Genomic DNA, 23,317 nt, shown 5'->3' with positions numbered 1-23,317 from the left:
ATGTATAGTTATGCTAATGTGGGATTTTGAAATTACAGCCACCCCATAAGGAAGAGAGCCTGAGCTGGCCCCGTCAGATTGGCCCCAGGTCTACTGTTAACTTAATCACAATTTTCTTCATTTCAGCTATGGACTATGGACTCAACCCTTTTGTCCCTTGTAAATAAATCCCCCTGATGTACTTGGCTCTGGCGCCAGTTGGCGCCTTGTTGTGATTACCACTATTTGGTTCCTTTTTTACCTTGCAGGTTGGAGATATCACTAAATGTATTCTTTTTCCAACCAAAGGTGGTGTCGTGACTCTTTTGTAGTGTGATTGGTGTGTCGTCTGTGGATACTGCGTGAGTGCTTTACATGTCCTCGAAGTTTGGCCTGCCCGCTTGGTGCCATGCTACCCCCTTTGAGATTTGGGTAACCCCCATTTCTTACATTGGTGGCGAGCGGTGGGACAGGACTTGTGTTTGCGCAGTACCACAGCGGCCACGGGTTACACCACAAGTAGAGCTTTGAGAGTGATCATAGCCTTGTTGTGGGGATTATTGTTTGGCTGAACATGGTGACTTTGTATTGTTTCCTCCTGAAAAGTGTTGTTGTGGAATTGTGTCCCCTTGTTCCACTGGGAGGGTGTGTCCCGAGAAACCTCACCACGATGGGGTTGGTTTATGAGGAGGCGGAACTGAGGGAGTACACCGAACAGGAGGTGATAGACTTCCTCCTAGAGAGAGGGATACCCCCAGTAGGGAATATTAGGAGAAAGCTGTTTCTTTATGAGGCCCTCAAAAGGGGGGAGCCCTTAAAGATCAGTGGGGACCTGTCTGATTACCCCCCCGAGTATTTGAAGGGTGGATTCGGTAGAACCCAGTGGGAGGGCTCCCAATCGCCAACCCTGGAGGGTAATTACCTGGATGAAGAGGAGGAAGAGTTTAACAGGGCAAAGACACCAGTAGCTGATGAGGACAACGTAGATAGGGAGTCTCGCACTGGGTCCTGTCCCGGGGGCACTGCCCCATCCCTTTCCCTGTCCCCAGAAGAGTGGGTAGATAGGAGGGAAGAAAGGGAGCATCAGCTGGCGCTGGCGAAGCTCAGGTTTGAGCAGGCCACAGAATTAGCACAGCTGAGGATTCAGGAGCAGAGGCTAGAGACAGAAATGGTCCTAGCCCAGGACAGGATGGCGGAGGCGGAGAGGGCTTTCGCCAGAGAGAGATCAGCTCAGGTGGGTAGGTTGTCCCCTGAGAGTGGGTTGTGTAGTCTGGATTCACCAGTGAGGGTGGGATCCAGTGGTGGCAGCGAGTGTAGGTCCAGTGCAAGGAGTCCCATTCCAGATGCCCAGGAGACCGTGCCTGATTCCCAGGAAGAGGGGGACGGGTTAGTGTTCAGGGGCAGGGGAAAACTGTCCCACCAGTCCTGGGGAGAGTTTGAGGAGGAGTGTTGGACTGCATTGGAGGATTGGGTGGTGAGGAGAGCAGTAGAGGATTGGGAAGGGCTGTGCCATGCCGTTATTCGGGAGCACATGCTGAGGAGTTGTGTCCCAAGTCTGCGTCACCATCTGTTGCAGTGTAGGTTCTCAGACCCCAGGGAACTTGCACGGGAGGCAGACCTCTGGGTAAGTGCCAGAGCGTCTGGAAAGACATTGGGGAGTGATCCAGAAAGGAGAGGTGCAGGGATCTTCCGACCCAGCGTGGCGGGAGAGGTGAGAAGCCCAGCTAGGTCCCAGGATAGTGGGCGGGTTGTAGGGCCTCACATCCCATCTATAGGAGGGAGTGAGACGGGGAGGTGTCCCGAGGTGCCCCAACTGCAGTCACAGGGCCTGGAGAGTTCTTTAAGAGAACCCCAGGTTGGGAGCCTAGGCTGTTCCGGTGTGCCTTCTCATGAAGGAAATCCCCTAGTGTCCGGAGAACCCGGAGTATTAGTAACCAGAACTCCAGTGGTTCAGGGGTCTGACCAGTCACAGGGTTTAGATCCTGGACTGGGGTTCCAGGTTCAGGGGTTGCCTGTCCTGGATGGTGGGGTACCTGTAACCCAGGTCCCTACCAGTTTGACTCCCAGGGGTACTTCTCCCGGTGGGAGGGTGCGGAACTCTGGGAGGGGGTGCAGAGGGAGCAAGGTCTCTCCTCTGTCACCGGCTCAGCCAAAGGGCACAGATCCCGGGTTGGGTGGCCAGGTTGAGGGTTTTCCGGACCTGGCGGGTGGGACATCTGTGTTCAGAGTCCCCCCAAAGTTGACTCTCAGGGGTACTACTCCAGTTAGGAGGGTGCGGAACTCTGGGAGGGGGTGCAGGGAGAGGGAGGACTCGCCCCTGTCACCGGTGCAACCTGAGGGTTTCGACTCCAGGTTGGGGAGAGAGTGGTTGTGTGAGGGTGTCCCCAGGAGAAGGAGGTGGAGGAACCCTAGGAGGAGAAGTAGGGGGAGGAAAGCCTCGCCCCTGAGAGCTGGTCAGCTTGAGGGTGTAGACCCCAGGTGGGTGGACCAGTGGCAATTTGGAAGGAAGAGAGTGGTCCAAGAGCATTACAAGCCTGAGGCTAGAGCCTCCCACTCTAGGAAGGAACAAGGGCCAGAGATCTCTGGATGGCCTAGAGGCCAGTCCTGGCCACATCCCACTAGGGAACACCAGTGGGGTGGTTTGGTTGGAGAAGGGAGGGTTGCGAGAGAGAACCATTGGGTTCCAGAGTGGAAAAGAGACTGCAGGTGCTCCTGTAGTTGCAGGCCTGCGTCCACCTTTTTCCGCCCCAAGCAGGGAAGCCCATCAAGGTATTGATCGATCTACCCTGGCTTTTGGCTGGGGGGGAGCTGTGTTGGACTTGGCCTTTTCCCCCCAAATTTTTCGCTTTTGACCCCCTTGTCTGAAATGTCTCCCCCATGGGATTAAACCTGTATAGGCCATGAGTGGTGTGAGACACCTTGTTAAAAATGTAATGTCAAGTAATGGTGTGAGCACTTGTAAATTTCCCCATTTTAAAAATGCACCTGACTAAAATGTACTGTTTTTAAAATGGATGCCATGGCCATGGGTTTTGCCACTGTACTGCCATAGGTCAGCAGTCTAGCTATTATTACCCAGCTACCCCTAGCATTTGGAGGGAAAGCCTGGCACCCAGGGTGCTCACCCCCTCCCCTTGAGCCAGTTTAGGCTAGTTTTGCCAACATTCTAGAAGGCTCTGGCACTGCCTGGGAGGAGGGTATAAATAAGAGGGATGTGCCACCAGAGAGTCAGTCAGCGCTGGGACAAGAAAGAGAGGGGACCTGCTGCGAGGAGCTACCGCCACATGGGCCTGTGAGCTGGGCCCTGCACCCCTAAAACCCCCTACTCTACTGTCCCCTGGGCCCCTGACAAGGGAGGGCCCCTACCCAGGTCACTGAAGCTGTTTGGACCGGGTACCACGTCAGCGCTGAGGGAAAGAGGTGCCCAGAAGAGGAGGAATGCTGTGGGCTTGAACTCCCCAGGAGGTGAGGAGTGTGCTCCTGGGGCTAGCTGTGGAACTGTTTGCCCCCCCCCTCCATGAGGGGCGCCTGTCAGACGCTGTTTGGGGAGGTTGGTGCCCCCAGGAAGCTGTGGCCACTTTGGAAGTGCTGCTGCTGCATTGCCTTAAGCGCTGGACTGGGAGGAGCTGCGTGTCCCTAGAAGCCCTGGACTGCTTACCCAGCGCTGTGGGAAGGAAAGCGCTGTGTTCTGAGGGCCTGCTGTGTTCCCCCTAGGAAGCGCTATAATTTGGAAGCGCTATTCTGCCTCAGAACTGCTGTGTGGGCGCAAGGAGCAAATGACTGAATAGCGCCGCAGGAGCCTACCCTGCGTTTTGGCGCGCTTTTGGTGAATGATAATTAATTAAGTACAAGGGAGCCTACCCCTTATTGCCGCCGAAATCACCACCGCAGCCCGAGGAGTGTTGGCGCTGCAGTGCGCTCGTTGTGAATAGGCGAAATCACCGCCACGGCCCGGCGCTGTCTTGGGAACCCCCCGCTGAAGTGTGCATCGTTGCGGCGGCCCCCGGTGCCAGGAGAGGGCCGCCGATGTGAGGAGAAGGCCGCGCTAGGCCCTGAGGTCGCTGCCTCCCGCATCACGTGACGGGGGCCTGACCGCGTCATCGGCCCGCCCCCGCCAACGCCGCGAGCGGATTGGCCTGCGCGGCCGTGCCCCGTGAAGGTCGCGCAGGGATTGGCTGCCGGCCGACAGCCAGAGCAGAAGAGCCGAGCCTAAGCCCCGGGTCCCTGTGAGGTAGGAGAGGGACCCGGGTGAAGCAACGCCGGTGCGGGGCCCCCGTGGTCGAGAGGGAGCCCCGGGAGAAGCGACCGGAGCGGGAGGCCACCCCGCCGGTCTGTGCTCTGAGAGAGGGGCCGGTGAGGTAGGCGGGGCCGGGGCACACTTTCAGTGCCTGGCCCGCCGCCAAAGGAGAAGCGACCTGACGGTACTGCGGGGCTCCCGTGAGGTCGAGGGAGCCCCGATTGAGCCGCCCAAGCTCCCGTGAGGAGGAGAGCTCCATTTGCAAGTGCTGCGCGGCGGGGCCTCGAGGCACATTGCCGGTGCCTGCCCCTACCGCGAAGGAGGCCCAGGACAGCCCGGTGAGTGTGGGCAGCCGTATACGGTGTGGGGGGTAGAGAGGGCAACAGGACACAGGGTCGGTGTCCGCCTCCCCCCCCTGCCTCTATTGACTAAGTGGGGCCCAAGTGCCCAGAAACCAAGTAAAGGCTGCTGATGACTGCTGCCTCAAAGTTCCAGGATACCAGGGAGGCCTACTGAACTGCTTACAGAAGCCCCTGCTCACCCTAAGAGACACAGGGGAGGTAGAATGTTGTCATGGTCCCCAGGGAAAGGGTTGTCATGCATAGCCAAGTGAGAGGCCCATTGGAATGCATCTTTTTGCCTGTTGCCTAATTTTCCCTGAAGTGTTTTAGGCCTGACATCCCACCTATATATGTATGCCCCGAGGAGGGCCCCTACCTGATGTTAATGCTGGGCGATGTATGTTCCGCCTGATGTTTGATACACCTAGCCAGGTGATATGCCTAATGAAATGCCATTTTTACCTGTTGCCAGATGGTCCCTGAGGTTAGGCCTGGCTCCTAGGTTACTGTTTACACGCTTATGGTGAGCCCAATTTCCTATCTAATGGTTAATGGTATGCTTTTGTGCCACTGTGCAGGTGATTGTGCTTTTATTGCAGGTGTGCCCCTATGCTGGCCTGATGAGTTATTCCAGGCCCCTGTTTATGCCCCTTGTAAATGAGCCTGCCGTACTGATTTCTTACAGGTGCTCCTGTCTAGTATGTGCTGTGATGCTCTGATGTTTTCTTTTACAGGGGTTGGGCTGGCGTTATTGTGCATGATGTATAGTTATGCTAATGTGGGATTTTGAAATTACAGCCACCCCATAAGGAAGAGAGCCTGAGCTGGCCCCGTCAGATTGGCCCCAGGTCTACTGTTAACTTAATCACAATTTTCTTCATTTCAGCTATGGACTATGGACTCAACCCTTTTGTCCCTTGTAAATAAATCCCCCTGATGTACTTGGCTCTGGCGCCAGTTGGCGCCTTGTTGTGATTACCACTATTTGGTTCCTTTTTTACCTTGCAGGTTGGAGATATCACTAAATTTATTCTTTTTCCAACCAAAGGTGGTGTCGTGACTCTTTTGTAGTGTGATTGGTGTGTCGTCTGTGGATACTGCGTGAGTGCTTTACATGTCCTCGAAGTTTGGCCTGCCCGCTTGGTGCCATGCTACCCCCTTTGAGATTTGGGTAACCCCCATTTCTTACACTGACTATACATGTTCAAATTCTAATCCTTATCCTCAAATTCTAACCTTCCATTTGAAAAAGTATTAATCTCCTTTACCGCTCAATGTACGCAACAGCCATGATTATTTAACCTGATGATCAGTTAAATATGAATTAAAATTCTAAATCATTTCCATTCAAGCAGTACTATTGCTGTTTTGAGAGACCTTATTGTCTTTCTTGTATTGAGCCCTGCGGGTCTTCCTCGGTTGCACAGATACTTGTGGTTACAACTGCCCTGGGGAAAACATTAAATTCATTACCAAGCCCGCCCTCTGAGCACTTTTATGACACTTATAAAGTGCACATTTGCCATTAGTGTGACCTAGTGAGGCTAAGGACAACGTGGACTGTGTCAGCGCCATCATCTGATAATGCGTTCGGGTCCATCATTGAGTCTATGGCCCACGTTGTGTGATGTGAAGGCTGATCACTAGTTCAGGTTGCAGGTACACCAGTACTGGTCATCTTGGAAGTTTCAGCAGTCATGACTTGTTCATTAGCTTGCATGCGTGACTACAGTGTAGGTAGTATGTGTCAAGAGGACTTTACCATTTGCTTACATCTCAGTTAGGTTAGTGACTAGTCTTCAGTTTGAGTTATATTTTTCATGTTCTTGCTCGCTGGAACTATTGGGAACATTAGAACCGCCCATTTACTTTGCATATTTTACTGTGTGGGTTTGCTTGCATTAAGCAGCTGAGGATGAGAATTTGTATTACAACATGTTTTACTGTCCTATTTTTCTAAACTCGCTTCCATTAGTTATTATTTAGCTTACTCCCACAACTTCTTTGATGTAACAGCTGTAGCCCTTTCCCTTTGAACTGGGATTCTGCTGATGCATACTTGCCCTTAAGGAAATCAACGGCATATGTAAATTCAGATAGGGCTAGGACAGAGTTAGCCTCACATGTGACTGGCTGTTTCCCAGCAGAGTGGATGTCTTATTGGGATGGCCGAATTAAACACCTTCAGATTCCCCTGTTGCCTAGTATGCCATCACACCCTGCACAACTGATACGCTTTTTCTCAAATAGCGCTGTGTTTTTAGCATCAATGTGATGTTTGTTACTTAAAGTGTGTTTGCTTTTTGTCTTCTCTATTTTGCACAGCTGCTCTGCACGGTGACAGCCATCCTGCTGCACTACTTCTTCCTGTCCACCTTCGCCTGGCTTTTTGTGGAGGGCCTCCACATATATCGCATGCAGACAGAAGTCCGAAACGTTAACTACGGCCCAATGAGGTTCTACTATGCAATTGGCTGGGGAGCTTCTGCTATCATTACCGGTATGTTTATGTGAAAATGTACGACTCACTATATTGTTCGTGACAATGTCCTAGATCGTATTCAGCATCTTCTGAGTATCTGACAGCAATCGCAATGTCATGTAGGCAAACATAGGAAGCCAAATAGCCTATGGTGCTAAACCTTAGGGGCAGAACAACCTAACATCAAAAATAGGGACTCATGAATAACTTGTGGAAGTCTGTCAATGCCTCCGACCAGTTTCCTTATGGTGGCCCTGGAAAAAGTTATCAGCTCAATTTGCAGACGATGCAAAATTGCTGTAAATAATATGGAATGAAGAGGCTAAAAGTAGCAGGAGAAAATCTGGTTGATAAAGCCTGAAGAGTACACTTCAAAATTAGCAACAAATCTAACTTCATGAATTGCTAGATCAAGGGGCTAGAACCCTGAGACATCATTGGTAAATCCTAAAATAAAATGTCAGCGAAACAGATGAGGAAAACAGACAACAAAAAGCTGAACTCATTGGAATTTGAAAGAAAACTGAAATCGCTTCAGACGTTTTGGCCAGTAGGCCAAGTCGGCCTCTTTGATCTCTCTGGCTGCCCAGAGACCTTTTGCACTAGCACATGGCATGTTGACTCTAAAGAAAAGGAAGCAAGTGACATGTGATGCTTGCCCCTGTGGGGAAATTAAAGATCTGGAATGAAAATATTCTCATGGCACCCACATAAACATCTGTGTGCCTTAGGTGGGCTGTGAAAGAACTCACATGGCCAAGTTGCTGACTATCTTTTGTTTTTATTTGTTCTTTTTTATGTAATATATATATTTCTATTATTTATATGTTTTGTATTGCCTCTGTATGCAAGGCAGCTTCGAATGCATCTGTAAGTAAATTCAAACTCAGTCAGACAATTTATTTACCTACTTTGATTTTCTTCAAATCCTTCTGGCAGAGAGAGCTCTTCATACACTGGATATAAAAAGAGCTTTAGAATTCTATTTAGACAAAACAAAGGCAACAAGAAACTCTGATCAACTATTTGCAAAATATGGCCCTGTGAAAACAGGTTTACCAACAACAAAATAATCAATCTCTAGATGGATAGTGTCTTGAATATTACTAGCTTACTAATTGGCTAACAAGCCTCTTCCTGTTAGACCCAAAGCTCACTCCACAAAAGAAAAAGATGCAACAGTGTCCCTTTTGAGGAATGTTCCAATTTCATAGATTTGTTAAGCTGCCACCTGCAGAGCTATACAAACATTCACAAGACACTATTGTCTGGATGTGGACTCTAGGGTGGATGCCCAAGTAGGGCAATGTAAGAAACTGGGATATTACTTGAGGGGAGGGGGCATAAGAACCCACGTCAAACAATCACAATACTTGTCAGGGTAAACCACAAAAGTCTGTAAACCAAACTGTGCCTAACCTTCAGGTAGCTTGTCACAAAACAGTCAGGCTTGACTTTAGATGCAATCTGTAAAATATTTATGCTGTATTAAAACAATATTAGTATCAAAATGTCAAACAATAAAAATCCCAAAATGAATTAGAAAAACAAAGTCTAATTTAGTATGCAAAATGACACCACAATGAAAATAATATAATAGAAGGAACCAGAATTCTGAATTTTTAAAGGCTTAAGCAACAAATGGTTCTAAGAAGTACAAAGTGCCAATAATAGTCAATAGTCATGGTAAAACAGAACCTAGACGAAAATCGATTCTGACCACAAAGGAGCGCAAGTCAAATAAACTACTCAGGTTTGTCCTGGTCAAAGATTTTACCTTCTGACTTTAGTCGTTTAGGTCCCAATCGACCACAGGAACCTCAGGGGTGGCATTTAGAAACTCACATGGTGGCAGACAGAAGCCATAGCAGGGTCCAGTCTATGGCCAGTTACTAGTTGGACGCTGAAGAAAAGGCCTCTTGTAGCTTGTTGTGTCCTTGAACCTTTAGCTTGAGGTCAGCCATATGACCTTGAGGCCAACTTCTTTGTCCTGGGAGAGTAGGTCCAGTTTTTAAGGCTCTTTGCAGTCCTCAGACTTCAGGGCCAGTCCTCTTCTGCCCTTCCACATGTCCAGAAGTAATCTGAAGTGGGTGTGTGCCTGGAGGTGCTACATTTTTACCAGGCTTGGCCTAGTGGTTAATGACACCTGGGGACACCCTAACCAATGGGGCAAAGGTTCCTGGGGCTAGCCCGACACTCTTTGTGCATTTTAAGGTGGCAGAAGTCTTTGGCAACACTGAACTTCGGTTTTGATGGCTGGGTGTGTAGGGGGGATCCTAGTATCCTCCCACATCTAACTACAAAATCCAGTTTGAGACAGTCCTTATATCCCTCAGAAGCAGCAGTGTAGTGGAACAAAAGCTGCCTTTTCAACAGCCAGACAGTGAATTTACAAGAGATCGTTTTGGTATCCTGCCCTCAACCCTTTGAGGTGCACCCACATTGCAGCAGATCGGTCTCTGTAATGTCAAAAGGGTGGCACTGTGATTGGAGACAGACAGGCTAGCTCTACAAGAGAGGAGGCGGGCCTAGGTGTTAGCTGCATCTGTCTGTGAAAGGAGAGGCCTCCTGTGAGATATAACCAGTCCTGTAGCACAGCCCTCAGGCCATCCTATCTTGCAGAAAGGGCAAATTTCCAACAGAAAATCTTCCTTATCAGGCGGTGGTTAAAGCTGTTTTCTATTTTGTCTGCCTCTTTTGTGGGATGGGTGTGCTATTCTATTTAGTACTTAAGACTATTGATAAGGATCCCAGTAGACAAGTACAAGTTGCTTAGTTGTAATCCTATTACTGTTACAGGGGAATTCTCATCGTCATAAGCACTCCGGGATGTCACGTGTGGGCAGAACTATTCAGTGCTTATGGCTGGACAAGAACTAAGGGCCTAATTACAACTTTGGCGCAGTTGCCCCAGCTCTACGCTGACAGAGCTGCACCAAAGCCGCACAAGTGCCGACCGCCTTATATCTGAAAGAGACACATTAGTGATAGATTCCTTACCTTAGAATAGATACCCCAGGTGTCAGACTGGATCCGTAAAGTTTTTCGTAAGCAGTACCCCTGCGCGTCGGTAGGTGGCGTCGTGCGGCTCCGCGTATGTTGCTGGCATCGTAAGCTCCGAGATGACGTCACGGAGACTACTTAGGCGCCATCCATGCCCGCTGACATCAGTTCTTTCTTGTTCCGCGCCAGCAAGCGCAGATCCGAGAAAGAGCGATACTCCTAGATAATAAATTCGGCTTGTTTATGAGACTTGTCTCTTGTTTTTGTCGAGAGTTCGACTTTTGGTGCAGTAGGGACGCCCGGGTTTACGTCCTGTTGGGACTGCTGTCGGACCATGTCGGTGACGGACCCGCTCACCATGTGTCTCTTCTGCTTGGGCACGCCATCTCCCCGAGACGTGCCCCAATCGTCGGGCCATGGCACAGAAGGCTTGTGGGAGCATTCCCGGAAGTTGTTGGAGGCCTGGTACTCGGTACCGCGCCGCTCAAAGTCCCGCTCCCATGGGAGGTCGAGGGATCGCTGGCGCAGCTGACACCATCGTTCATCGGAATCGGGGACAGGTAAGTCCAAGCGTCATTAAAGGTCGAAGGAGCGGCGTCACTCTTCTTCTACCCCTCACCGATCGCAGGACTCGGTGGTGGGGGCGCGTGGCTCCCCTTCAGCTCCTTTGGGGCCTTCGTAGTTGCCTGCAGCTACCCGCATTTTTGGGGACTGTACATGCCTCCAGAAGAAGTACAGGTACTTCTGTCGGCCATGGGTCGATTCTTGTCCCATTGGGTCCCTCCGGAGCGCCTTTGGGCCCCGCGGACCCCTTGGGTGGTTCTGCCCCCGTGCCGCCGTCTTTGACCCCGGTTACGCCGGCAAGATACCCTGTGGCGCCGTTGGCTCCGACCTCGTCGCCACGCTGTTGGCTTTGGCCTCGGCGTCGCTGTTGGCTCTGGCCTCTGCGTCGCCATTGTTCCGGCCTCTGCACTGCCGTTGGCTCTGGCCTCGGTGCTGCTGTTGGCTCCAGCCTCGTCGCTGCCGTTGGCTCCGGTCTCAGTGCAGCCGTTGGCTCCGGCCTCGGCGCAGCCACTGGCTCCGGCCGCGACACTGCTGATGGCCTTGGCGCGGCAGTTGGCTCCGGTCTCAGCGCCACCTTAGGATCCAGCATCGGCTCCGGCCTCGGCGCCACTTACGGATTGGGCATCGGTGACGCCGTTGTATCACAGCCTCGGCACCGGCCACGGCGTTGTTGCCTCCAGGGCCGGATTATATCGAACCTGCCTTGTCCTGTCTCCAATTCCTATTCCTGTCCGACGGGGAGGTACTAGGAGGGGTCTGAGGACCTTCTCGTAGCTCGCTGTGAGGATGGCCTAAACTAGATTGACAATATGGAGAATCCCAAGAAGCTGGAATTATCTCCACATCCTTATATACTGTCCCCCTCCTCCGTATCCACGGAGGTGGTGAGTTCATTTTGTAATATGGTGTAGGGGAGGCTCCTAATCACAAATTCCCTACAGTGCCTCTCAGGGCAAATCTCCTCACTGCAGTGCTTCAGTAGCGGCCTCCTCTACAGAGCCGCTACTACCCTTCAATAACGCACATTAAATTTAACACAGGGGCGCCTGTGCATACAAGGCAATCCCAGTTTCATCGCAGACCACCTACCGCCAGTGTCTAGTGGTCCAGGGCTCTGCTTCTCCAAGGGTCTTTTGGCCCTCTATTCCAACTCTGAGTGGGACACGGTGGCAGATGTGCTGCCACAGTGTCTAGCGGGGGCTTGGAAGGTGCTCTCCCACGCATGCAAAGATGCAGCGGGATTCACCATCCATTGTGGTCTTGACCCCACATCCTCCATAGATCAGTGCACCGTCACCCCTACCACCGCTGCCTCATGACCTTCCTAGTCTGCTGTTTCACGGTTTCAGGCCCACCGCATGCCAGTGGGCAGCAGGATTCGCCATCACTTCCCCCACTGGTGCGCCATCACTTTGGACAGGTGGGTTCTGCGAATAGTTCGAAGGGGCTACTCCTCCCCTTTGAGACTACTCCTCCTGCTTTGCCACGTCAGTACCACCGCATGTCGGGGGATCACTTGACACCTTGCAAACAGAAAGTTGCGGCACCCTTGGTCTAGGGGGCCATCGAGCGTGTTTTACACCTTCGGAATGTCAATTATTTCCTAGACCCGCAAGACTGAATGGTAGCGTTGCACTTGCAGGACGCCTACTTTCACGTCCTGCCAGCCCACCTGCGTTACCTGGGATTCACAGTTGGCCACGAGCACTTTCAGTTCACCGGGCTCCCCTTTGGGCCTTACCAGCACCCCTCGGGTAAAGTGATGGTGGTGGTCACGGCTCATCTGCGCAGATCAGGGGTTTCAGTCTTCCCCTATCTCAACGATGGGTTGATGAAGGCAGGCTCATCCAAGTCGTCTCCCACCTCCAGACTATGGCCGACCTCCTGCGTGTGCTGGGGTGCTGGGGTTCTCCATCAAAGTGCCGAAGTCGCATCTGACTCCCTCTCAGAAGCTCCTCTACATCGGAGCGGTTCTGGACACAGCGCAATTTCGGGTTTGTCCGTCCGAACAGCGAGTCCGAGACATTCAGGCTATGAAAAGGAGGCCTCATGGCCTCCTGCATCCTGCTGATCAATCATGCCAGATGGCATATATGGGCTCTGTAGTGAGACCTGAAGGCACTGTATAAGACTTGCAGTGGTGGTTCACTGGCCAGCTTTGGGTCAGTGGCACAACGCCACCTACTGACGTGCAGGGGTACTGCTAACGAAAAACTTTCCGGATCCAGTCTGATGCCTGGGGTATCTATTCTAAGGTAAGGAATCTATCACTAACTAATGTCTCTTACAGATATATTGTAACTTGTGCTACGAGTTGAACTCATGTAAGGCGGACAGTCCTTCGCCTTTCCAATGGTGGTGCAATGGAAAACAGGCACCATAGTGGTAACAGCAAAAAAAGTTCTGTAGTAGGGGAATCTCTGTTATAGTCATAATCTAGTGAATAGTCCCGCCCATGTGCGTGGACCCGGGAGCAATCAAAAATAATCTCTTACGGTGTCGAAAAATGCAGAACTGCACAGACGCTTAACTCTTTCCATGCTGATGACGGAACCGCTCCGTCATCAGCCGCGGTGGCGCTGTGCTGATGACGGAGTTGTTGCATCATGGCCCACCCGACGCGCCTGCGCGGCGCTGATTTCGCGCCTGCCCGCTCCGTCATGAGCACAGCTCAACCGCGGCTGGTGACGGAGCGGTTCCGTCACCAGCATAGGCCCGCCGCGCGGCCCCCCCGCCCCCTTAGCGCTGTGGCTAAGAGAGAATTTAAAGACAGATAATGCAGCCTATATCCACAGGCTACACTGTCCAGTACTTCAACTAGAAATTCCACCAAAAATCCACAAATAGCAAAGCCTGTCCAGATTTCCCTTGCTTTAACAGCAAAACCCCTCTGTAATGATAGAGAGGAAAACATGGACAGACAAGCCCCATAGGCTGCCATTATGTGGCTCAAAACAGGATACTGTGCCTTTAAGAGAATTTTCCAGAACTTCACAGTATCCCAGAATGCACTGCGGGTCCCTTTTACTTTCAGTTCTTTTTTCCGGCTCCTGCAAGCAGGACCCTGGAGCATTGAGCTCTCCCTTTTCAAGGGTTTATTGGTGATTTGTTCACTTTTTCAAAGTTATTTGAGTGCTTCTCTGAAGTACTTTGGTGGTTTTTCTTCCTGTTTGTCTTTTGGTGCACTCTTTGATGGTCAATATGCCTGCATTATTCGACAAATGCCCTGAGTGCTCCAGGAAGAAGGCCAAGTCCGACCCACACGAGGTGTGTATCATCTGCCTTCCTTCATCTCATGTCCCAGAGGAGTGTGACATCTGCCAGGGTTTCTCTAGCAGGACCCTGAGGGATAGAATGAAGATCAGGCTTCAGGGCCTGGAGGCCAGAAGAATGAAGACGCAAGGTGGGTCTGGAGGGGCTTCCTCTGCCCATGCTGAGGCCTCTGGGGGGCTCCCCAGGGGAAGGAAGACCAACAAATGTCCCCATTCTCCGTCTGCGTCGATGGCACAGACCACGACATCGAGAAAGATGACTGCAGTCTGTTCCCCGTCTCCCCAGGGCTCTGGGTCGTAGCGACGTTGACGCTCGGCATCGAGGGAACTGAACAGACCGCCGTCGAAGTCTCCGGTGACGATTTCATCATCTTCTTCCTCGGCGTCGTCGTCGAGTACTCGACGTCGAGAGGCCCGGCGTCGGCGCTCGCCGTCGAGGCGACACCGCCGTTCGCCGTCGGTGAAGAGGAGAAGGTCGTCGTCGAGGGGTTCCTTGACGTCAAAGAGACGATCGCCGTCGAGGCGAAGGTCGCCGTCGAGGCGTAAAACGCCGTCGAGGCGTAGGAGGTTGCCGTCGATAGGGGGAGGAGGTCGCCGTCGAGGCGAAGAAGGTCGCCGTCGAGGCGAAGGCATTCGCCATCGAGGGATAGGCGCTCGCCGTCGAGGAGACGAAGCTCGACGCCGAGGGGCCGACGCTCGCCGTCCGGTGGACGTTCTTCGACGCCGAGAAGGCGTAGAAGGAGTTCTGGCGCCAGGAGTAAATCTGACAGGCGTCAAGTGTCTTTGGGAGGCTCTCCAAAGTCCCTGCCTAGTAAGGAGGGCGGGTCACCGGGCTCGGTGTACTCTGTTTTGTATACCCCTGCTAGGCCGAAGACAGTTACGCCTCCTCCTCCGTTACCAAGAGGACTTCCTCCGCGGGCTCCCACCCCGCCTGCACTTCCGCAACTTCCGCCTCCTCCTCAACCTCGGCCTCAACCTCAAATTCAGTTGCCGGCTGACAAGCCTCCTCCGATTCCTCCGAGGACGGGTTCGTTGCCACGATTTCCGACTCCTCCTAAGGGGACCCCTCGGCCGAAGGCCCCATCCAAGCCAAGGTCACCCGTCCCGGTGGAACCGGCAGGGCGACCGAAGCCAAGGAAGTCGCGATCCCGCTCCGGACGGAGAGGGAGGTCGCGCAGTCGCCACAGATCCTCTACTAGGTCAAGACCGCGCCACAGGAGGAGCGGATCACGGTCCCGCATGGACTCTTCCAGAACCAGGTCCTACACCCCGACCTTGTCAGACTCCCCGGGGACAAGGGTGTCTCCCGTGGATGACATCAGCACGTTCCAAGATGTTCTCCTGAGGGGTGCAGCAAAATTGGGAATCACGGTGACGGCTCCAACACCTACGACGTCCGTGATTTTTGAGACAGTTCACAAGAAGCATTTGTCTCGCCCTCTACTCCCGCTCGTGCCAGGATTGGTAGAGCCAGCGGAGGAGCTGTTCCTCACGCCTGCAGTGACAAAAGCCGCTCCATCCCGTCTCCTTAAGAAATACAGGGCCCCGGATTCCGACCCGGCCTTTCTGAGGATTGACCCTGTTCCGGACTCCGTTATAGTAACGGCAGCCAGAAAACAACACTCTACCTCCCCGTCGTCTACAGTGCCTCCGGATAAGGGGAGCCGATGGATCGACTCAGCTGGCAGGAAGGCTTGTGGGACGGCATCTACGGCCATGAAGGCCTCTAGCGATGCGGCTTTGCTGGGGCGGTATGATCGTGCCCTGTGGGAATCCCTCCAGCAGTTCACGGAACTCCTGCCAAGAGATAAGAGGGAGGATTTCCTGGAGATCCAGAAGGAGGAGATGCTGGTTTCGAACCAGGTCATCAGCGCGGCCGCTGATGTCTCTCTTTTGTCGGCCCACGGATACTCTCAAGGGATCAACCAGCGAAGCCACGCTTGGCTCAGGCTCACGTCACTCAAGCCGGAGGCCCAGCAGCGAGTGGCCAATCTGCCCTTCTCGGGGAAACCCTGTTCGGCAAGCATGCGGACAATGAGATGGCACGCATGAAAGCGGAGGCAGAGACTCTGACGGCTGTGGGCTTGGAGAAGCCCAAAGAAAAGAAAGCCTACCGCCCGTTCCAGAGACGGTTCGGGGCACAGGGCAGAGGTCGAGGACAGGCTTCGGGACAGCAGCAGCAACAACAGCAGCAGTTCCGGAGGCCTTTCCAGAAGCGCCAGAAGGGTAGAGGAGGTCAGCAGTCCTCTACAGCGAACAAGGGCGCGGCCGGATCTCGACCCTGAGCAGTTACTTCCCCTACATCCGTTACCCGCTCCGGTGGGAGGAAGCGTTAAATTTTTTCTGGCACAGTGGAGAAAAATTACTCAGGACAAGTGGGTGCTGAATATTGTTTGCAATGGATACAGTCTTCAGTTCACCAGCCCGCCTCCATCGATTCCACCGGTCAGCTCGCAGTTTCAACTGGTGAGCTCCAGGCGGAGGCAGATATCCTGTTAAGGAAAAGGGCGATAGAAGATGTACCTCTGTCTCAATGAGGAAGAGGTCTGTACTCCCAGTTCTTCCTGGTTCGCAAGAAGGACAAGAACGAGTTCAGGCCCATTCTGGATTTGCGGCAAGCAAACAAGTGGATTCGCAGAGACAAGTTTCGCATGCTGTCGTTGCATCAGATTTATCCTCAGCTGCAACAGGGAGACTGGCTGTGTGCTATAGACCTACAGGATGCGTACTTCCATGTGCCCATTGCACACAAACACAGGAAGTTCCTGCGATTCCAAGTCGGCGCCAATCATTATCAGTACACAGTACTGCCATTCGGGCTGAAGTCAACGCCCAGAACGTTCTCGAAGTGCATGGCAGTGGTAGCTGCACACCTAAAGAAGAACAAGGTGTTAGTCTACCCGTACCTGGACGATTGTTGATCAAGGCCTCCTCCTTCTCGGAAGCTCAAGCGCACTTCCGGAAGACGTGCGTTCTCTTGAACAAGCTGGTGTTGCACATCAACATGTCCAAGTCTGTCCCGACTCCGGTCCGGTGCATACAGTACATGGGAGCCTCCATCAATACGCTGTCGGCAAGCTTGTCTCCTTCGGAGGAGAGACGATTATCACTCCTTCGGAAGGCTCAGGCTCTTATGACCGCTCCATCTACAACAGTGAGGACGGTGTCTTCTCTACTGGGGTCGATGGCCTCTTGTATCTTCCTCACGCCACACGGACGGCTGCACATGAGACCATTGCAGGAGTGCTTGGAGGATCAGTGGGATCAGAGGAAAGGATCTTGGGACGACAAGATACAACTGTCTCTGCATGCTCTTCAGTCTCTGAAGTGGTGGTGTTCAGCGGAGAATCTCCTCAGAGGGGTTCCCTTCCACAAGGACATTCCCACGCAGACTATCGTGACGGATGCGTCGCTCCACAGCTGGGGGGCGCACTCCGGAGACTTACAGATTCAAGGGACGTGGTCTCCGACGGAGTCCACGTACCACATCAATTTCCTGGAACTCAGAGCTGTTCACTTGGCACTGAAGGCCTTTCATCCGTCCTTCCGGACCAACTCTTTGCTTGTTCAGACGGACAATACGACCACGATGTATTACCTCAACAAGCAGGGGGGGTCGAGATCGCACACTCTGTCGCAGGAGGCGCAGGCGATCTGGCACTGGCTTCTGGCCAGAGGACTGACGATAACGGCCACTCATCTACCAGGTGTGCAGAATGTTCAGGCAGACGCACTGAGCAGACTGATTCAGGAAAACCACGAGTGGGTCATAAACAACAAAGTACTAGGAGAAGTCTTCGCAAGGTGGGGACTCCAGACGTAGATCTGTTCGCCACCGCCGAAAACAGCAAATGCCGAGACTTCGCCTTCTGGTACTACCAGCCAGGGACGCTGGGGAGTGCGTTATGGATCAACTGGTCGAACAGCTTTCTGTACGCTTTCCACCCATTCCCCTGATTCCTGCGGTGCTCATCAAACTGTCCCAGTCCAGGGCGCGGATGATCCTGATTGCCCCGGAATGGCTCAGACAGTGGTGGTTCACAGACCTGCTTCACCGGTCTCTCCTTCCGCACATACGGTTGCCGTGCAGGCCGGACCTTCTCACGAAGTTCGGGGGGCAGATGTTGCACCCCAACCTCTTGTCTTTGAGTTTGGCGGCATGGCTCCTGAGATAGTGCAATATGGCCATCTGAATCTACCTGAAGATTGCATGGACATACTGAAGGAGGCTAAGCGGCCTTCCTCTAGGACTTCTTATGCTTACAAGTGGAAGAGGTTTTGCATCTGGTGCAAGTCCAAGAACTATGACTCGACGACATGTAAGGAAAATGTCATCCTTCCATATCTTCCACATCTGGCGCAGTCTGGCCTTAATGTCCATTCCATTAAGGTTCATCTGGCTGCATTGACTGCCTACAGGAAATGTCCTTCACAGACTTCCTTCTTTCAGATCCCTGTGATCAAAGATTTTTTGGAAGGCTTGAAGAAAGTGTTCCCTCCTGTCCGGCTTCCTTCGCCTTCATGGGAATTGAATGTGGTGCTGTCCAGATTGATGAAGGAGCCTTTTGAACCTATTCATAAGGCTTAGTTGCAGCACCTGTCCTGGAAGGTGGCGTTCCTCGTGGCCAATACATCGGCCCGCAGGGTGAGTGAAATTCAGGCGTTGTGTTGCCAAGAACCTTATACTGTATTTCATGCTGCTAAGGTTGTTATGCGTACTCACCCTAAATTTCTTCCTAAAGTTATATCTGACTTTCATGTTAACCAGACGATAACTTTGCCTACGTTTTTTCAGAATCCTTCCTCTCCAGCGGAAAGGTCCCTGCATTCCCTGGATGTCAGGAGGGTGTTGAAATGTTATCTGGATAAAACCAAGGATATTCGTAGGTCAGACCAATTGTTTATCAATTATGGATCAGTCAGGACGGGTCTTGATACCTCTAAACAGTCCATCTCGAGGTGGATTGTGTCCTGTATACAATTGTGTTACCAAAAAGCTAATAAGACCTTAGGAGGTAAGCCTAAGGCTCATTCCACGAGGGGCAAAGCTGCAATGACTGCTTTGCTCCGTAATGTTCCAATTGCAGAAATCAGCAAGGCGGCCACTTGGAAGTCAGTTCATACCTTTGCTAATCATTACTGCCTGGACACTGATGCCAGAGCAGACGCTCAGGTTGGGCAGGCTTCGCTTCGAAATCTGTTCGCACAATAGTGGTATTATTTCTCTGTTCTCCACCGCCGCTTTGGTGTGGGGTTGGGCTTGCCATTCTATTCACTAGATTATGACTATACACAGAGATCCCCTACTACAGAAGGAGTAGTTTCTGTCCTGTAACTCCAGTTCTGTAGTAGGGGTATCTCTGTTATAGTCATAAGCGCCTGCCCTCCTCCCCGGTGGAGAGAGATATTCATGTAAGGAATGCTACAGGTCTGGCGTGTTACGCCTTCAAAAAGAACTGAAAGTAAAAGGGACCTGCAGTGCATTCTGGGATACTGTGAAGTTTTGGAAAGTTCTCTTAAAGGCACAGTATCCTGTTTTGAGCCACATAATGGCAGCCTATGGGGCTTGTCTGTCCATGTCTTCCTCTCTATCATTCCAGAGGGGTTTTGCTGTTAAAGCAAGGGAAATCTGGACAGGCTTTGCTGTTTGTGGATTTTTGGTGGAATTTCTAGTTGAAGTTCTGGACAGTGTAGCCTGTGGATATAGGCTGCATTATCTGTCTTTAAATTCTCTCTTAAGTGTCTGTGCAGTTCTGCATTTTTCGACACCTTAAGAGATTATTTTTGATTGCTCCGGGGTCCACGCACATGGGCAGGACTATTCACTAGATTAGGACTATAACAGAGATACCCCTACTACAGAACTGGAGTTACAGGACAGAAACTACTCCTTCCAGCACAGCATGGATGGTGAAGTCCATGCCATGCTGGAACTTTGGTGGAATACAGACAGGGGGTCATGTGGTGTGCCACCCTGAATGTATCCCAATAGCGGGGGGCAAGGGGCCCTACCCTTTGTTCCTCCACCACCAGCCTGCTCGTGGTGGGGCTCCCGCTATGAAATGGCTGGCGGTGGCAGAACTTGTAATATGCTGAGCGGGACTCTGCCAGTCGTGCTAAGCATGTTACATTGTGCCGCAGCTCAGCTTTTGAAATTGTAATGCAGTGGGCAGACCATCCCTACCGCAATTCTGGCGGTCGTACTCGAAATCATGCTCTAAGAGTACAGGCAAGTAACTTTTCCTTTCCCATCTTCTAGTTATACTTTTACATCAACCATTTGAACAAGCTCAAATGCTACATCTGCAGAATAGTACCTTGCTTAGAATACTTTGCCTCCACGGAGTGAAAAATGATAAGCAATGTGAATTTGGGTGGGGTCTCATAGCTGGAGAATATTGTTTTGGATAATTAACATTTATTTGTCTGACAGAGGTAACTTAAAATATTGTCCTGCTTTTGTCTTGATCAGGTGAAAAATATTCCAAGAACTATGAGTCAGACGAGTACGCTAACATTTGAGTACTATAAGAAAAGGCACAGTAATAAAACATTCCTTACCCCACAACGAAGACAATCATGAGAAAATTTGGAGAGAGTTTGTAGTATATGAAAATATATGTTCAAGGCATGTGTTCTGGAGCTACACATGCTTTGCATACTCCTGCCATCTAGTGTTGGGTTCTGATATCTGCAAGTTGTTTTTCTTCGAAGGAGTCTTTCCTAGTCACGAGGTAAGGTGAGACCTACTTTTGATGATAGTGACCATGGGCATCGACTCCATTGTTAGATTTACTTTCCGCCATCTGGTTCGGACGTGTATTGCTGCGCTCCAGTTCGAAACCGTCCTTTTGGGTTCCCCTCGGTGCGCAATCCACTCTACTCTTGACGGTATTGTTTGTGTATGTGTTTCCCTCTCTCCGCGTATCCATTCAATCAGAAAGTCTCTCATCTCCGGTCCAAAACATTGTGGACGTCATTCGGGCCTCCCTGCATCGATTCACCCCTCTGCCGATGGAACTGACTCCATTTCAATTCTGTCCTCGGTGCCACTCCAAGTACCCTTGCACCGATCGACACCAGGTCTACAACTTGTGCCTATCACCGGAGCACAAGAAAGAAGACTGTGAGGCCTGTCGATCGTTCAGGTTGAAACAGACTCTTTGGGATCATCGGCCTCAACGATGAGAAATGCAGCACCAAGGCACTCAACAGACTCTGGATATCTTCGGAGAAGAATCCAAACAGGAAGAAGCGGCAGCTGCATAAGAAGGAGAAGCCCTCTCGGTCCCAGAATTGGATTCTGACCTCGAGATTGAGTTAGAGTCCGAAGACATTCCAGCGGGAAAGTGTGTCGTGAGTACCAAAACCCCCGTAACCCATAAACTAGCTTCCACCAAACATAAGGCTTCGGCACCACCTCTGCCTTTGGGCCTTAGTCAGTACCGAGACGATGTTTCTGATGCACCGTCCTCGATGCCAGCATTGAAACAAGTGGGCAAGCCTTCTGGCTCGGGATCGAGCCGAGACAAATCGTCTTCAGACACAAAACATTCTGCTCCGAAAGAAATCTGGTCCAGAACCGAAATCCTCCTCTTCAAAACAAAAGTCTGGTTCAGAGACTGAATCTTCCACTTCTAAACAAAGGTCCAGTTCAGTACCGAAAATGTTTGCGCCGAAATCAAAAGAGGATCTTTCAGATCCCCCGAAACGAAAATTAGATATTATGAAGGACAGAATAGAAGCTTTGCGTCAATCCAGACACTGGACATATTTTAGCCAAATCTCCTTCCAAGAGAAAAGTCAGTTCAGAGGACATTGGACACAAAATCCCTCTTAAGAAGAAGAAGGACATTGCTACAAGTCCTATCCATCCTACTTTGCCATCCTCTCCACCACCTCCACCAGCTTCACCTTTACCAATACTGCCAGGCTCAGATCCATTACACATAACACCACAGGGGTCTCCTCATACACAGCCTGATTTAGGAGATGGAGATGATGATGATCATGACAATGTGTCTTTTGCCAACAGATCCACGGGATGACTATAATATTGATCAACTCATGGATAATGATCCAGACCTATACCCTGTAAAATCTTCACCTCCAGAAGATAATGTATCCTATCTAGAGCTAATTTTCAGAGCAGCAGCATATCACGGGGTCACACTGCATAAAGAGGCATTAGGTTGGCGATTTATTTGAAACACTAGGGTCTTCTCACAGAGTTAGCCTCCCTATGTTAAAAGGCGTGATGAGACAAGCAGATGAGATTTTTAAGGACCCTATTCTTGCACAAATTTTAACACCCAGGGTTTATAAAAAATGTAAACCATCATCCTCTGATACAGTTTTTATTAAAAAAACATCTCCCTCTAGATTCCCTAGTACTTTCCAATGCTCCTAAAAGAGGAAGCTCACATACCTCTGGGGATGCACCTCCCCCAGATAAATAATCTAAGCTTAATGACGCATCTAGTAAAAGTGTAGCTGCTCAAGCCCCTAATCTTTGGCGCATTGCGAAAAAGCAGGGCCTACTAGCTAGATATGACAGGGCATGGGAGGCCTACTTCAGTACCTCTAAGAAGAGCACAAGAAAAAGGCACAAGAGCTAGTTCAAGCAGGGAAACTAATTTCTAACTCTTCTATTTGATGTGCTCTTGATGCAGCTGACACTGTAGCAAGAGAAGTTAATACCAGCATTCTCTTATGTCGGCATGCCTGACTTAGAATTTCAGGTTTTAAACCAGTAGTCCTGCAGTCTATTTTAAATACTCCATTTGACAAGCAACATCTTTTCGGATCTCAGGTTGATGAGGCTTTAAAAAAGATGTAAAAAGACACTGACATGGCGAAATACATGGGAGCACTTCAGACTTTTTCAAGCAGAGGCTCCTTGTGTCGCTCATTCTATAGAACAGGGTCTAAAAGTACATCCTCAGACCCATAAAATTTCCTCATTTAAGTCCAACACGCAACCCTCTTCGGGTAGAGGCTTCTATAGAGGATGGTACAGAGGAAACAATTTTAAAGGTAGGGTTAGGAGCACGCCAACGCGTAACTCCCCTTCCCCCAATAAACAGTGACTTGCCTACACTCCCCCCCCCCCGATAATTTAACACCTGTCAGAGGAAGACTTCAACAATTTCTCCCCATTTGGCAATCCATAACATCAGACAAATGGGTGTTAGACATTATCTGACATGGTTATTGCCTGGAACTCACTAGCAATCCTCCAAATATTCCATCTCTCACTCACAAACTCTCGTCAGAGCAGATACAGCTCCTCAAACAAGAGGTACCAGCTTTTTTAACAAAAGGAGCCATAGAACCAGTTCTGTTACAGTACCAAGGTTCAGATGTGTACTTTCTGTACTTTCTAATCCCCAAGGACGGCTCCTTAAGACCCATTTTTGATCTAAGGACGTTAAATCTG

The 23,317-nt window shown here is 51.0% G+C and overlaps 1 protein-coding gene across 1 annotated transcript in view; it reads left to right on the top strand.

Moving 5' to 3' along the window:
* Positions 1 to 23,317, top strand: part of CELSR3 (cadherin EGF LAG seven-pass G-type receptor 3) — a 786,585-nt gene that overhangs the window by 684,255 nt on the left and 79,013 nt on the right. The window contains exon 25 of the mRNA XM_078661784.1: positions 6,883 to 7,057. Within this exon, the coding sequence (XP_078517910.1) occupies positions 6,883 to 7,057 (175 nt within the window). The remainder of the gene's footprint in view (positions 1 to 6,882; positions 7,058 to 23,317) is intronic.

The sequence above is a fragment of the Lissotriton helveticus genome, chromosome 9 (assembly GCF_964261635.1).
Source record: "Lissotriton helveticus chromosome 9, aLisHel1.1, whole genome shotgun sequence".
NCBI lineage: Eukaryota > Metazoa > Chordata > Amphibia > Caudata > Salamandridae > Lissotriton > Lissotriton helveticus.
The sequence above is the reverse complement of the archived record's forward strand: the minus strand, read 5'-3'. Positions and strand labels throughout refer to the sequence as shown.